Here is a 13,034-nt window from a genome sequence, read left to right as displayed (position 1 = left end):
GACTCATCAGGTCCTTGAGATGGGAGATCACCCTGACCCTCCCTGTCCACACAAGCATCCATCTCAGAGGAAGAGGGAGGCGGGGAGGCCAGAGCCAGCGAAGGGGACACAGCACCAGAGCTGAGATCTGAGGGATGTGGGGCCCCCAGCCAGGGGTCGAGGAACCTTTGGAAGCTGGAAAAGGCTGGGATTCTCCCCTGAGCCCAGAAGGTCCAGCCCTGGGGACCCACGGCTGCCGTCTGAGGGCGAGAGAGGCTATGGCAGGGCTGCCTCCACCACTAAGTTCGTGGTCAGCTGTCACAGCAGCAGCAGGGAGCAGCCCCCAGAAACACCTCGAGGTCGGCTTCAAACACACAGGCACCAGCACCGAGGGTGGCAGCGGAGGGTCCCTCACGTCCCCCTGGTCAGGACAGGGCCCACGGCTCAGGAAGGGTCCCCCCACGGGCTCCACCAACAGCAGACTGATTGGGAGAAACCAGCACCCGGAGGCTGAGTCAGGACGCACAATCCGGGGAGGGGTCCCCAGGACAGGTGTGGGGGTGGGCATGGGGGTGTCTGGGGGTGGGTGTGGGGATGTCTGAGGCTGTGGGGGGTGTATAGGGGGTGGTGTAGGGGTGTCCAAAGGGGTGTAGGGGTATCTGGGTGTGAGTGTGGGGGTGTCTTGGGGCCTAGGTGTGGGGATGTCTGGGACTGTGGGGGGTGTCTGGGGGATGGTGTAAGGATGTCTAAGGGGGTGTGGAAGTGTCTGGATGTGAGTGTGGAGGTGTCTGCGGGCTGGGTGTGGGTGTGTCTAGGGCTGTGGGGGGTGTCTGCGGGGTGGTGTAGGGGTGTCTGGGGGTGGTATGGGGTGTCTGCAGAGGTGTGGGGGTCTCTGGGAGTGGGTATGGGGGTGTCTGAGGGTGGGGGTGTCTGGGGGAGGTCAGGCCTCTGCCAGCTGAATAGCTGTGATATGGCCTTTCTGGTGTGTATGTTCTGCCTCTGTTTTTAAAAAATTTTTTAAATGCAGTAGCATGAAAGTTTTCAAATGAACAGTTAAAAAAAATAACACTCACAACTCCTTTTAAAACCTTCGTTTAAATGTAAGCTTCCAAGCTGTGCTTTTAAGTGCGTATATATAAATGCACATATACACCACTGGGCATTTCAACACAACCAGAGCCCCTTTGTCTCCGGGGGGCGAGGGCAGTGGGCTCAGGCCCCACCCTTGTTGGCACCTAGGGGCGTCACTGTCACAGTGTCCAAATACCAGAAGAAAACACACATATGGTAAAAAGGACAAAACGCCTCAAGTTCAAATCAAAACAGGACTCACTGAGGCAGCAGAAAAGGCAGGTGGCCTTCCTATCAGGCCAGCGGTGGTGCTGCCCGAGGGTGAGGTGACCTGAGAGCAGGGAGAGCAGAAATGCACCCTTGGAAGCTCCCAGCCAGCGCTGGCCATGGAGGGGCCCCAGCCCAACCCCCGCACGTCTGTCCCGAGTGGAACCCCATGGGTCCCGAGAGGGACCACTGGCCTTGCTCACCTGTCACCCCCAGGGGCCCTGCCATGTCCTGACCACCCAGATCCAGACCCTGCAGCTCAGCTCTTCACGGGGGCAGGGGCCCTGGGAGGACCAGCCTCCACTTCCACGTCTGGAAAGATGAGAAGCCTCAGGGCCTCTGGCTTCATGAACTGAATCTTCTAGAAAGTCCAGGAACTTCCATTTTGGCAGAAACGAAGCTTTGTTGGCCTCTCAGTAAAGCCATGCCCACGGTGATGAAGGCTTAAGTCCAGGTGGTAACTCAGAAGTGTGGCCTTGGGCCAGGGTGAGGCAGCAAGTGGGGCACAAGCCAGGGGTCTCAGGGCTGAGCCCTGCCCCCCTCAGGCCCCTTCCACAGTGCCCCCGCTCTGCTGGGTCAGCATTGGATCCCTCACCTCCCTTCTCAACAGCATATCTTCCCCCACGTTCCCAACTGAATGACCTGACGAAGCCCACTGCTGAGGTGTCCAGGCACTGGCAGCCCCCTGACCACAACTCTGAGGTCAAACAGACGGATTCCAAGCAATTCTGCTCATTCCTGCAGGGAAAACGTCTGGGGGCCCAGCCGAGGGAGAGGCCACCAGCTTGGAGTTCCGAGGGGCTAAGAAGCGACCCCTCTGACCTGGTCAGGGCAGGCTGGGCCCTGGTCCCAAGCATCTGCTCCCACCCTGAGCTGGACAGCAGCCCTGGGCTCAGAGCAGCCACAACAACCTTGGGAGGCCACCTGCACCCCTGTACCTGCTCTGCAGTTCTGACACACCCTTCACAATCCCGGGATGCCACGTCCACCCTTACCAAGGTCCAGACATGAAGAAGTCCCTCACGAGACACACACACTTTACTTCAGCTCAGAAATTTGTATCTGCAGATCCTCTTGGGAATCAGTGTGGGATGTTGGGATGGGCTGGCCAGGCTCTCCTGCCTGGCACAACCTTTGAACTAGCAGCTACAAAACCACCACACTGAAGGCTTACAACCTGGGGATCGCAGACAAAGGGGTGAGGCAGGAGCCTGTCCTGTACACATTGTACTAGCACGTTTAAACGCTGCTCCCCACGAGCCATCACACAGACAGGCTGTGACCCGGAGGCACATTTCAATGGATGTTTTCTTGGAAGCTGCTGGGTTACAAAGCCTGCTTGGAAAAATCACGCTTAAACGCTAACAGGCCCCAGGGTCCCCAAAGCCGAGGGGGGACACACAGAGGACAAGGTGGTGGCCCTGCTGCAGGGCTGGGCATCCGAGCATCTTCATCAAGGGCCTTGAACCATCAGCAGGAACCTCCTGACACGTTCCTTGGAAAAGGCCTGTTCTCCTATAAATGGGGTGAGAATAAACAAAAATACTCTCTTCTAAGATGTAATAAATCTTTAATGAAAGCAAACCCTCCTCCATCAGGGATCGTGATTTAGACTTCCAAGCCCCAGCCCAGGAAGGGCGGAGGAATAAATGGCCACCATGATGGGCAGAGCCGTCCCACGCAGCCCACACCTCAGGTCCTCGTCTTAGCAACTCGGGGGAAATCTGGCAGTTGCCTTGGTAACCCGAGGGATTTCAGACAGCAGCAAGAGTACATGAGCCGAAATCACTTGTTGGATTCCAAAAACACCTTCTGCTCGACAACTGCTTTTAAAACATCAAACCCACGGGCTCATAGAGCGCCCTCATTCTTAACTTGTTGAGGGACTCTTCGATCTAGAGGCCTCCATCCCTGCTGCCCACCAGTGTAGGACCAGGAGGGGAAGGCGCTTCAGCCCTGACCCCAACAAGGTTCCCTAAGTCAGTCCCTGTGGACGCTCCTCTCAAGGCTTCAGTCAGAGCTAAGGGACATTTACTTGTCACCGAGGGAGCCAACACAACCGCCAGCAGGACGATAGGTGGCCTTTCCAGCAGCTCAGAAACTTAACCTTCTTTTGATTTAGTTCAGGTAAACTCCAGCAGTTCTGGAGGGCTGCCCGTCATGGACACAACCAGGGGGTGGGCACTGCTGGCATCCTACAGACCCCAGGATGCCACCTCGCATGGAGCCAACCCTCTGAGGTTGCAACAGGCTGAACCTGCAGATGCCTGGCCCAGCACTCAGGGCTGTAAGAGAATGAGAACCAGGGAGACAGGCCACAGTGTGTCCAGGGGTGATGAGAAAGTTCTGGAGACAATACTAGTGATGTATTTAATGCCAATATACTTAAAAGTGTTAAAGGGGTAACATCTATGATACATGTGTTTTACCACAATAACAAAGCCAGTGTATCAGGAGCTCCAAGGGTTGCCCTTCTGCTGGGGTGGCAGCAACTAGCTCCCCCAGGATGCCCCTACCCCCCCGCCCCCAGCACAGGCCTAGCATTGGTGACATCATTCAGGGCTTATGTCCACATTTTTCTGCTTTCAGTCCACCTCTGTCCAGTCATGAGGCCCCTTCCTGGAGGGGCCTCCCCAGTTGAGAAGCCTCCATCCTGCCCTGCTCCACCAGGGCCCCTCCGCACCCTGAACACAGCCCTCGTGGCCTAATGTGCCACTCGGGAAAACTCAGTGAAGCTGTAGTTATCATGAGCTCCACACCAGGAAGAGCACCCGGCATCTAGTAAACATTTAATTTGTTTACTAGCCTGTCCATGCTAAGTCACTTCAATCGTGTCTGATTCTTTGTGACCCCATGGACTGTATCCTGCCAGGCTCCTTTGTCCATGCGATTCTCCAGGCAAGAATACTGGAGTGGGTTGCCATGCTCTCCTCCAGCGGATGTTCGTGACCCAGGAAATTGAACACATGTCTCTTAAGGCTCCTGCATTGGCAGGAGGGGTCTTTACCACTAGCACCAACTGGGAAGCAGGTGGGAGACACCTAGCCTGGAAGACAAATAAAACCACCCTCCAGAGGGTGAGGACAGTGTGAAGAGAGCTAAGCTATGAGCCCTCACCACTGATGGACTGGGGTCCAGGAGAGCCCCACCCCCAATGCAGTAACATCCCGCCCCCACTGCTCTGAGTGTGGACCACCAAGCCCACACTTTTTTTTTTTTTTAAGCCCACACTTGTTAGCAAAGAGGAAATACCCTTCGTTGGGATGGGAGCTGGTGGCCTCAAGCTGTCACATCCTCCAGTACAAAACTCATGCATGTGGGTTATAGCCCACAAGCCTGGCCTGGCCTTTCCTTCCACCTATGCCACTTCACTTCAAGGACTTTTTCATCTCTTTAATGCTGTAATGTTTCCATCTTTAAAAATTAAGGTATCCCAGCCACTGCTTATGAGGGTCCCCGTGTGAGGAAAGCAGCCCCACACCCCACAGTGGGCTCCTAGGTGTCACCCCACTTCTCCAGCTCCAGACCCCCTGCTTCAGAGAAGCCCCACCCCAGCTCCCTCTGTGTGTAGGTGGCCCGGGCGCGGCACTGATGGAGACACCAGGAGGTCATCACGGCCGTATTCTTGCTCTCATACTGATTGACTGCAGTAATTGGGGAAGCCACCTGTGTGAGCCTGGAAAAGTGCCACTTTGTGGACAAAACGAGTGGCCCCAGGGTCACCGACATGGCCAGCACATGTCTTTGTGCCGCCATGGCCCCAGGGTGCCTGAGCCCCACCTGTAACAAAGGAAAGGCTTACTTGAGTCGCGGCTGCTGAATGGCCACCCGGACGTCGGGAGGAAAGACGGCAGTGGGGAGCCGGCCTGGCTGTCCTCCTCTACCTGCTGTGTGATGTGTCGGACTGTGTCTTTGTTTTTCCGATTCTTCCTCCGGCCCGTGGGCTGCCAGCCATCCCCAGCAGTCTGCTCCGAGAAGGAGTTCTGGATGGTGCCGTCCGCAGCAGAAGGCGGCTCGCTGCCCCCGTAGTGGGCCGGTGAGAGCGGCTCCTCCTTGACATGCAGGGGCCCGCAGCCCACGTCGCCAGGCCACAGTGGCTGCGAGGCAAGGTCGTCAGGGCCGTCAGCCTTGGGCTCCTGATCCTCCTTCCCATAGCTGCTCCCACCCTCGTGGCAGCTGGCGATGGCTGAGTCCCCGGAGGAGTTGGCGGGGCTCGTGCGCCGGGCCAGCCAAGGGGAGATGCTCCTCCCAGCCATCACAGCGGAGATGAGGGCGTCCGCGCCACCACCGGGCGGGGCGCCCACCTCAAACGCCTCGAGCTCATCTGAGGCGTCTGGCTTGATGCTGATGTCCAGCGCGGCCTTGATGAAGTCATGGCAGGCCTGCACGATGTCTGTCATCTGTAGGAAGCTGGCCGCGGACATCACCTCGATGACGTTCCTGCTGGTGAGGGCCAGGTGGGCAGAGTACATGAAGTCGATGATGGCCTTGAAGCCCTGGGCTGTGACGATGTCCAGGTGCGTGACCGTGGCCTGCTCAGAAGTCTTCTGCACCTGGCAGTAGAGCGTCTTGAAGTAGCGGCTGCTGCCAAGCAGAACGTTCTTGTGGGCCTTGAAAACCTTGCCCTCCACCACCACACACACGTCACACAGCACTCCGTGCTGTCTCTGCTCATTCAGCTCACGCAGCAGGTGTCGGTAGTGGGACGCGATTTCCATATCTTCCTTCCGGTTGTTCATCTGGGATCCTGGGGTGGCCTCCTCTATGGACTCTGTAGGGTGAGAACGGAAGGGTTACCCACACAGTCACACATGCACCAAGGGCTGAAGAGTGCAGAGGGAGGCCGCTGGGCACAGGGCACCCAAGGGCGGCACCTGAGCCAGCTCCGTCCTCCTGCACACAGCGCCCTAGATAGAACCCTACATCCTGCAGCCGACCCTCCAACCAAGCAAATATTCCAGAAAGGACCAGAAGGCCCATCCGCAGTCGAAGAGACTTCTTTACCCAAACAGAAAGTCTAGGTGAAGAGAACCAGGTGCACCTTCACCCCCACCCTTGAAGAAGCGTCTTTAATGGCAAAACAACAGCAATATCCTACACAGTCCAGCCCGTGGGGCAGGAAGGGCCAAGGCTGGATGCCCACAGTCCAGTCCAAACCAGTCCAAACCATGCTGCTTCCCCCAGGCTCTGTTTCCCAGCTCTCTGCTGCCCCCAAAGTTTCTGGGGCCACCAGACCACATGGCCAAGGTAAGAGCACTTCAGTGCTGCCGTGTCAGGAGGCCACAGCCCAAGGCTGCGGCGTGGGCAGGGCTCCCTCTGAATACCGCGCAGGGGATGTGTCCCGGCCGTTGCTGCTGACCAGCAACCCTCGGTGTCCTTGGCCCGTGTGGCATCATCCCCCAGCCTGCGCAGTGTCACTGTGCATGTCGGTCCCAACACCCCCCACGAGGACATGGTCATACTGGACGAGGCCCCTCCCACTTCAGTACAAGTCCCAGCCCAACCAGGTCAGGTTCTGAGATGCGGGGGGTGAGGACCTCAATACACGAATTCTGGGGCCACCGTCACCACATGAAACCCCCCGAGGAAGACAGATCTTCCTTTTAAACTCATCCTTTCCCAGGGGTCAGAGGTGGGGTCATCGTCCACCTTCCCCACGGGGAGCAGACAGAGGGCAGGCAAGGGAGGGGAGGACGCAGGACACCTCATGGTGGAACAGCTTTCCCTGGACTTCCAACACATTTCCCAATGTCACTTGGGCTCACCTGCAGATGGCTGCAGTCCTCAGGCTGGGAGAACAAGGCCGGGGAGAGTCCAAGTCTTTCGTTCCCTCCTATCTCTCAACAGCCCACTGGGCACTGTCCCCGCCAGACCCCACCCCACCCCAAGACCAGAAGTAAACAGGCTACTTCGATCGTGAGACCAGTGGGACCTGACCCCAAGGATGGACCCTGAGGAGGAGGGGGAGTGGTCAGAACTGGCCATGGCAGGGGGGTCCCCACACTCACAGCTGATACTGGGGTGCTCAATCCTGGGTGCATGGGGGCCCCCCAAGGGCAGTCATCACCCAATGTGCTCTTCCTCCAGGGCATGCGAGGAGGGTAGGAGGACAGACAGACCATCCAGGTTGGCTTCACCCCACAGCTGGCATCACACTCAGGTTAACCAGACACTGAGGGAGGAACTGGAACACGTGTCAAGTCAGGAAATCAACCATCTGAGTGCAAAACATCAGCTTCGTGCCTGAGTCCACGAGGAGCTCCTGGCCATGTGCAGGGGATGGGGGTGGGGTGGAGGGAGGTACTCAGGTACCTAAGGACCCTGTATTCAAATTAGGAAGATGCAGGTTTCATTACCTGACTTCCTGTATGAATAATAAATCTCTTTATTCACCAGTGAAGCAGATCCTCTAAGAATCAGGAAGAAAACTGAAAAGGGGGAAACAACACAGCCGTTTACAGAAGCAGCAACTACCTCACAGGGTTTGCATTTCTAAAATAATTTCAACTCATATGGGAAGTTCTAAAATAAATTATTATTCAATCAGCGCAGCTTAAAAATCAGTTATGTATTTCACAGAAAATCTGTTGTAAGAAAATACAATTTTCATTAGGGAAAAAAGCTACCTGTATGCTAAAAAGAAGAGTAATCTAAAGAATGATAATCAAAAATAGATTAGTCAGGGTCTTCCCTGGGGGGGGCCAGTGGTTAGGACTCCACCCTCCCACTGCAGGGAGCATGGGTTCAATCCCCGGTCAGGGAATTAAAACCCCGAGGGCCACGTGGTACAGCCAAAAACAAACAAACAAATTAGTCTGCTATGGAAACCTTAGGCATACACCTAATTTATCCAAGCCTACTGAAACTTTAGGGGAATGACTGAATTTGCATTACAAAGTTGCTAATGTCTGAACATCAGTGAGACATTCATGGGGGTCCTGCCCACCTGACGGCAGCAGAAGAGCTGCTGCCCAGTGGCCATGACCCTAAAAACCGAAGCATCCTAGTAGTCACATCACACAGCAGTCTGACCAGAAAGACGCAGGCTTCACACTCAAGTATGCTCACAGAGGTTTTTCTTTGAGGGCTAGGGCAGCAAAGCATCTGCCCTGCCCCAAAGGCGGGTACTGCCTAGTGGAGATGCACCTGGCCATGGGACACACACCAGTGGACCCACACTTGTTCATAGGACACACATGCTAAGTTGCTTCAGCCCTGTCCAACTCTTTGCACCCCTATGGACTGTAGCCCACCAGGCTCCTCTGTCCAGATTCTCCAAGCAAGAATACTAGAGAGGGTTGCCATGCCCTCCTCCAGGGGATCTTCCTGACCCGGAACTAAAACTGTGTCTCTTATGTCCCCTGCATTGGCAGGCATGTTCTTTACCACCAGAGTCACCTAGGAAGCCCCACAGCACACACACCTGTGGACAGGTAACCTGACTGTCATTCTGAATTACCTGTGCTGCTGCATGGACCACAGGGCGCTGTCATGCATTCCAAGGTCCACATGGGCAGTCCTGGGAGGAAGGGACCTTCAAAGAGGACCCTGCGGCCCTGAAGGGTCCCAGATGCCACTCTGTCAAGAGAAGCTCAGGCTGGTGAGAACAAGGGGCAGACAGGTTACCTGCTGCCATAACCAGCACCTGCAAATTTGTTAAAGTAACCCACGTGCCACCTGGAAGCCACTCCATCTCTACGTGGGTTTCATGTCTCCTGGGGTCACTACTCTCTGTTTTATTTATAGCTCGCTAATCTCAAAACACTTCAGCCTCAGACAGAATCACTTATGACCACCTTGGTGCAAATACAAGTTGAATCCATGTTCCAGACTAGACTCCAAAAATGTGCCGATCTGCACCATGCAGATTTCAGAGCCACCCCCACAGACATAACCCAGGACACAGGGACCATGCAGGTGGTGGCACTGCAAGTGATGGAGGGGGCAGCCAAGGCCCCGTCCTGCCTGGTGGGAAACTTGCCTGATGCTGCCAGAGCCATTTCTGATACCGATGCCTCTGGGAAAGGTGGAGGTGGTCTCCAAGCTACCTGGTAGGGAAACTGAGTCCAGCCATCCAGAGCCACTGAGCTTGTGTTGGGTGCCACAGACCTGCCCTGCCCCGAGTCTCGCAGTCCCGAGCCAGCTCCCACGACACAAGAGACCCAAGTCTTGACTCTTCAGTATGGTAACCTGGAGTCAAGGCGGGGTTGAGGTCTCCCCTAAACAAGTTGCACTCAGACGTGAGCACAGACCTGCTGTGCCAACCTCCTCTCTGAGCATCAGGGGCAGATGTGGTGTCAGGGGCACCCCCGTCTGTCACTTCCGGGGTACAGAGCCCACAGTACTCCAACCCCAGGGCACCTCACAAACCTTCTCCCCACAGCATCTGAAGGTAAGGAGGTTGCAACCAAGAACCATCTTCACAAATTACCAGCAGGAGGCCCATCTCTTATTCATCCAGCTTGCCCACAAAACCATGGATGCTTCACTGGTAAAAGCCAAATAGATTCCCAAGTCTCAAAAATCACAAGAAACATGAAACATGAAGACTGCTCTTCTGAGTTTATTTCATTTGCTGCACTGTAGGTTCAGATTAGTAATTCTGTGAGCAGGAGGGGGTATTCATGTTTTTTCTCTGGTCCCTAAAGAGCTCCACCTTTAAGACAATTAATTCTAATAATAAGGATGCAAAATAGTGAATGCATTTGGACTTTATATCCAGCTGCACTCAAAGAAACTCCGGGTGTGGGCAAGGATCAGGAGCCCTGGCTGACTGGTCCCTCCCCAGGGCGGGTCACCAAGTCCCAGTACAGAAAAGCCCAACACTAACAGGTTAGCACCTCAAACACCCATGGAGCCTCCTCACCAATCCGACTTCACCTCTTCTCACTGTGTTTCCACTATGCTCCATTTACACTCTCTTGAAATTTTCCTGGAAATGTGACCTAACAGGTGAATACTGTTTTAAGGTGGAAGCAACGTACTTTTAGTGCTAGAACCAGACCACCCACTCCTGGTCTGCAGAGGCCAAGCTGCTGCCTGCAGGCCCCATGAAGCCCCACCTCTGCCTTTGCCCGGCTGGCCGAGCGCGTCTAAAAGGCTCTTCCAGATGGATCGCTAGACCACACAGGTGAATCTCTAGATAATTACACTGCGTGAAAGCAACTGGACAAAGGAGACAGTGCAGGAATCCCTCCCATGAACAAACCTGCACAGAGACCTACACGGGAAGGGACAGGGGCTGCCTGGCCTGGGGACAGCAAGGGACAGAGACACAGCTGTGTGCAAACCCACCCATTTACCCTCTTCCAGTGAGCAGCTTGTTGTACGCGAATTATGACAATGTCGACTACAAAACTACTTTTATGGAAATATCCTTGCTCGACAACAAACCAGTGCGTACCCATCACCATTTGCCTTGGGTTGAACCATGTCCCAGACTCACTTGTTGCACGTGACCTTTTTTGGAAATGGGGTCTCTGTAGATGGAACTGGTTAAAACAAGGTCGCTAGGGTGAGCCCTGCTCCAACGTGACTGGTGTCCTTAGGGAAGGGGACCCTGGGACACAGACCTTCATGGGGAGACAGCTATGTGACAGAAGAGATGAGGTCATGGCCAAGGAAGCACCAGAAGCTGGAGGGATGCCTGGGACAGGTCCTCCATCCTGCCCAGCACCTTCAGAGCAGGTGTGGCCCTTGTTCTCTGACCTCTGCCCTCCAGGGCTTCGATGGGATGAATCTCAGTCATTTAAGACACTCAGCCCAGGGTTCTGCTAGGAGCCCGGGACACAGATGTCTCTTATCTACCAAAGAACCCACCAACACCAGTGGGTGATACAGTCCATATGGGAAGTGCTTGGCTTCTTCCCACCGAGGCCTCTGCCTGACGTCCCATGGGCAGAACCCAGCCAGCCCCGGGCCCCTCCCTGTGTGGACACCACGTCCCACATCCCAGGGTTCTGAAAAACCCAAGATCCAAGACACTGACAACAGGAAACCATTTTATAACCCACACTTTATACACATTGTTTTCTCAGGGTTCCTTGTTGCCTTTTAAAATTTAAAACTGGGCTCCTGACTAGGAAGAAATACTCCACATATAATAACAGAAACCATCTTTAGGTGCCCGGCGGGGTCAGCTCTGCCTGAAGTTTCTCCAATGACTCATAGCCTGACCCTTGGGTGCTGCAGACCAGGGTGATCTCAGAATGCAAACCCGTGTGGGCCAGGGTGGGTCCCCTCTCCGGGCCCCACCCCACCACCACCCTCTTCCCTGTCACGGCCTCTTTCGGTTCCCTCACCTCCATAGTACCAAGAGCCTCCTCTGCCCCCCCCGCCCCCAGACTCTCCTACCTGTCTAGATGTCACTTCCTCTCAGGATGCACACACCCTGACCACACAGGGCCAGATGCGCCCTGTCCCCGCCTGCCTGGCTCTGGCTCTCAGTGTGGAATGACCCACAGAATTCCAAGGTCTTAGCTGTGGCCCAGACTTAGTCCCAGTGCAATTCCATATCAGCCCCTGAGGGTGTCCAGGAGCCTGGAGCTGTGCCGGGCACTGGGCTCAGGCTGAGGATAAGCACCCCTCGCCAAGTCCAGAGCCAGAGCAGCACAGAGGTGCTATGAGGGCTCTCAGGGAGAGTCCAGGGTGGGGGCACAAACAGCAAGACTGAGTGAGTCGGGGCTGGGCATGGCCACCCCAGAGACCTGGCCGAGGCTGACCCTCGAGGTTCCAAAGCACAGAGCCACCCGCGCTGGCGTCCCAGCCCAGCCTGGAGGACTGCGGCCCAACCAGCATCACGTGGACAGAAGAACCACAGAAGTTGGCCCAGCACCTTGGGACACAAGAGGCCTGTGTTTCAGGACGGTGGAGGGCATCAAGCTATGGCCAACACACAGGCGGCCCAGGGAAGACATAGCACCTCGGCGTCTGACAGGAGAGCTTGTGGGACACAGACGGGGCGGGGCCAGCGAGAGAACCACAAGCAGCCGGGGTGGTGCCAGCCCGGACCTCAGGTGGTTGGGGCACCAGCCACCAAGATGGGGAAGCCAGGGGCTAGTACGTCAAGGGGAGACACGGGCTCCCAAGGGAGAGCAACCCCCCGGGGGTCCCAGATGTCCTGATTGGTAGGGTGCCCAGAGCCCCGGAAACAATTGCAGGGGCGAGGAGAGAACAGAAGAGACCAGGCAGGGTCTCCTACAAAGCCGAAGCAGCATCGTGGCCCCAGCCAGGCATCCACCCAAGAGCTCCATTGCTTCTGCTGGTGAGAAGCAGGTCCACAAATTTGCTTTGTGGGGTTGGGGAGAGCAAGGGGAAGAGGTTACAGCTTTACCAGTGCCCCCAGGCACCTCCTGCTACACTCGACCCTCACTGCGGCTCTTTCCTCTCTAAACCATGCATGACTATAATGGGCAGCTACCAGCTCCCATAGGCTGTGATAAGTCACTGGGCAATACAAACGTGCTCTTTTTAACAGGTGGATCGAAAGGCAAATCCTGCTGTGGATGCAATCCCCTCAGCTGCTGACAAACTGCCTCTTCCTGGAAGCCTCCAGGGGCTCCTCCTACGATAGCACGCGTGGTGCCTCTGTCAAACAAGAGATACTGTTTAAATGTCCCAGCTTAGCTCCTGGTAGAAGTAGCAGTGGACAGCACCTTCCTGATCCTGGGTGGGCCTGAAGGTCCCACCTTTACCTCACTGAAGGACATGACAGTGAG

At 55.7% G+C, this 13,034-nt stretch overlaps 1 protein-coding gene across 2 annotated transcripts in view; it reads right to left on the bottom strand.

Moving 5' to 3' along the window:
* Positions 1-13,034, bottom strand: part of ZBTB46 (zinc finger and BTB domain containing 46) — a 50,891-nt gene that overhangs the window by 25,049 nt on the left and 12,808 nt on the right. For both annotated transcript variants that reach the window (XM_043884487.1, XM_043884486.1), the window contains exon 2: positions 5,120-6,088. In XM_043884487.1, coding sequence (XP_043740422.1) covers positions 5,120-6,056 — 937 coding nt within the window. In that variant the 5' untranslated portion in view covers positions 6,057-6,088. The remainder of the gene's footprint in view (positions 1-5,119; positions 6,089-13,034) is intronic.

The sequence above is a fragment of the Cervus elaphus genome, chromosome 23 (assembly GCF_910594005.1).
Source record: "Cervus elaphus chromosome 23, mCerEla1.1, whole genome shotgun sequence".
NCBI lineage: Eukaryota > Metazoa > Chordata > Mammalia > Artiodactyla > Cervidae > Cervus > Cervus elaphus.
This window is presented reverse-complemented; position numbering and strand designations above follow the sequence as displayed.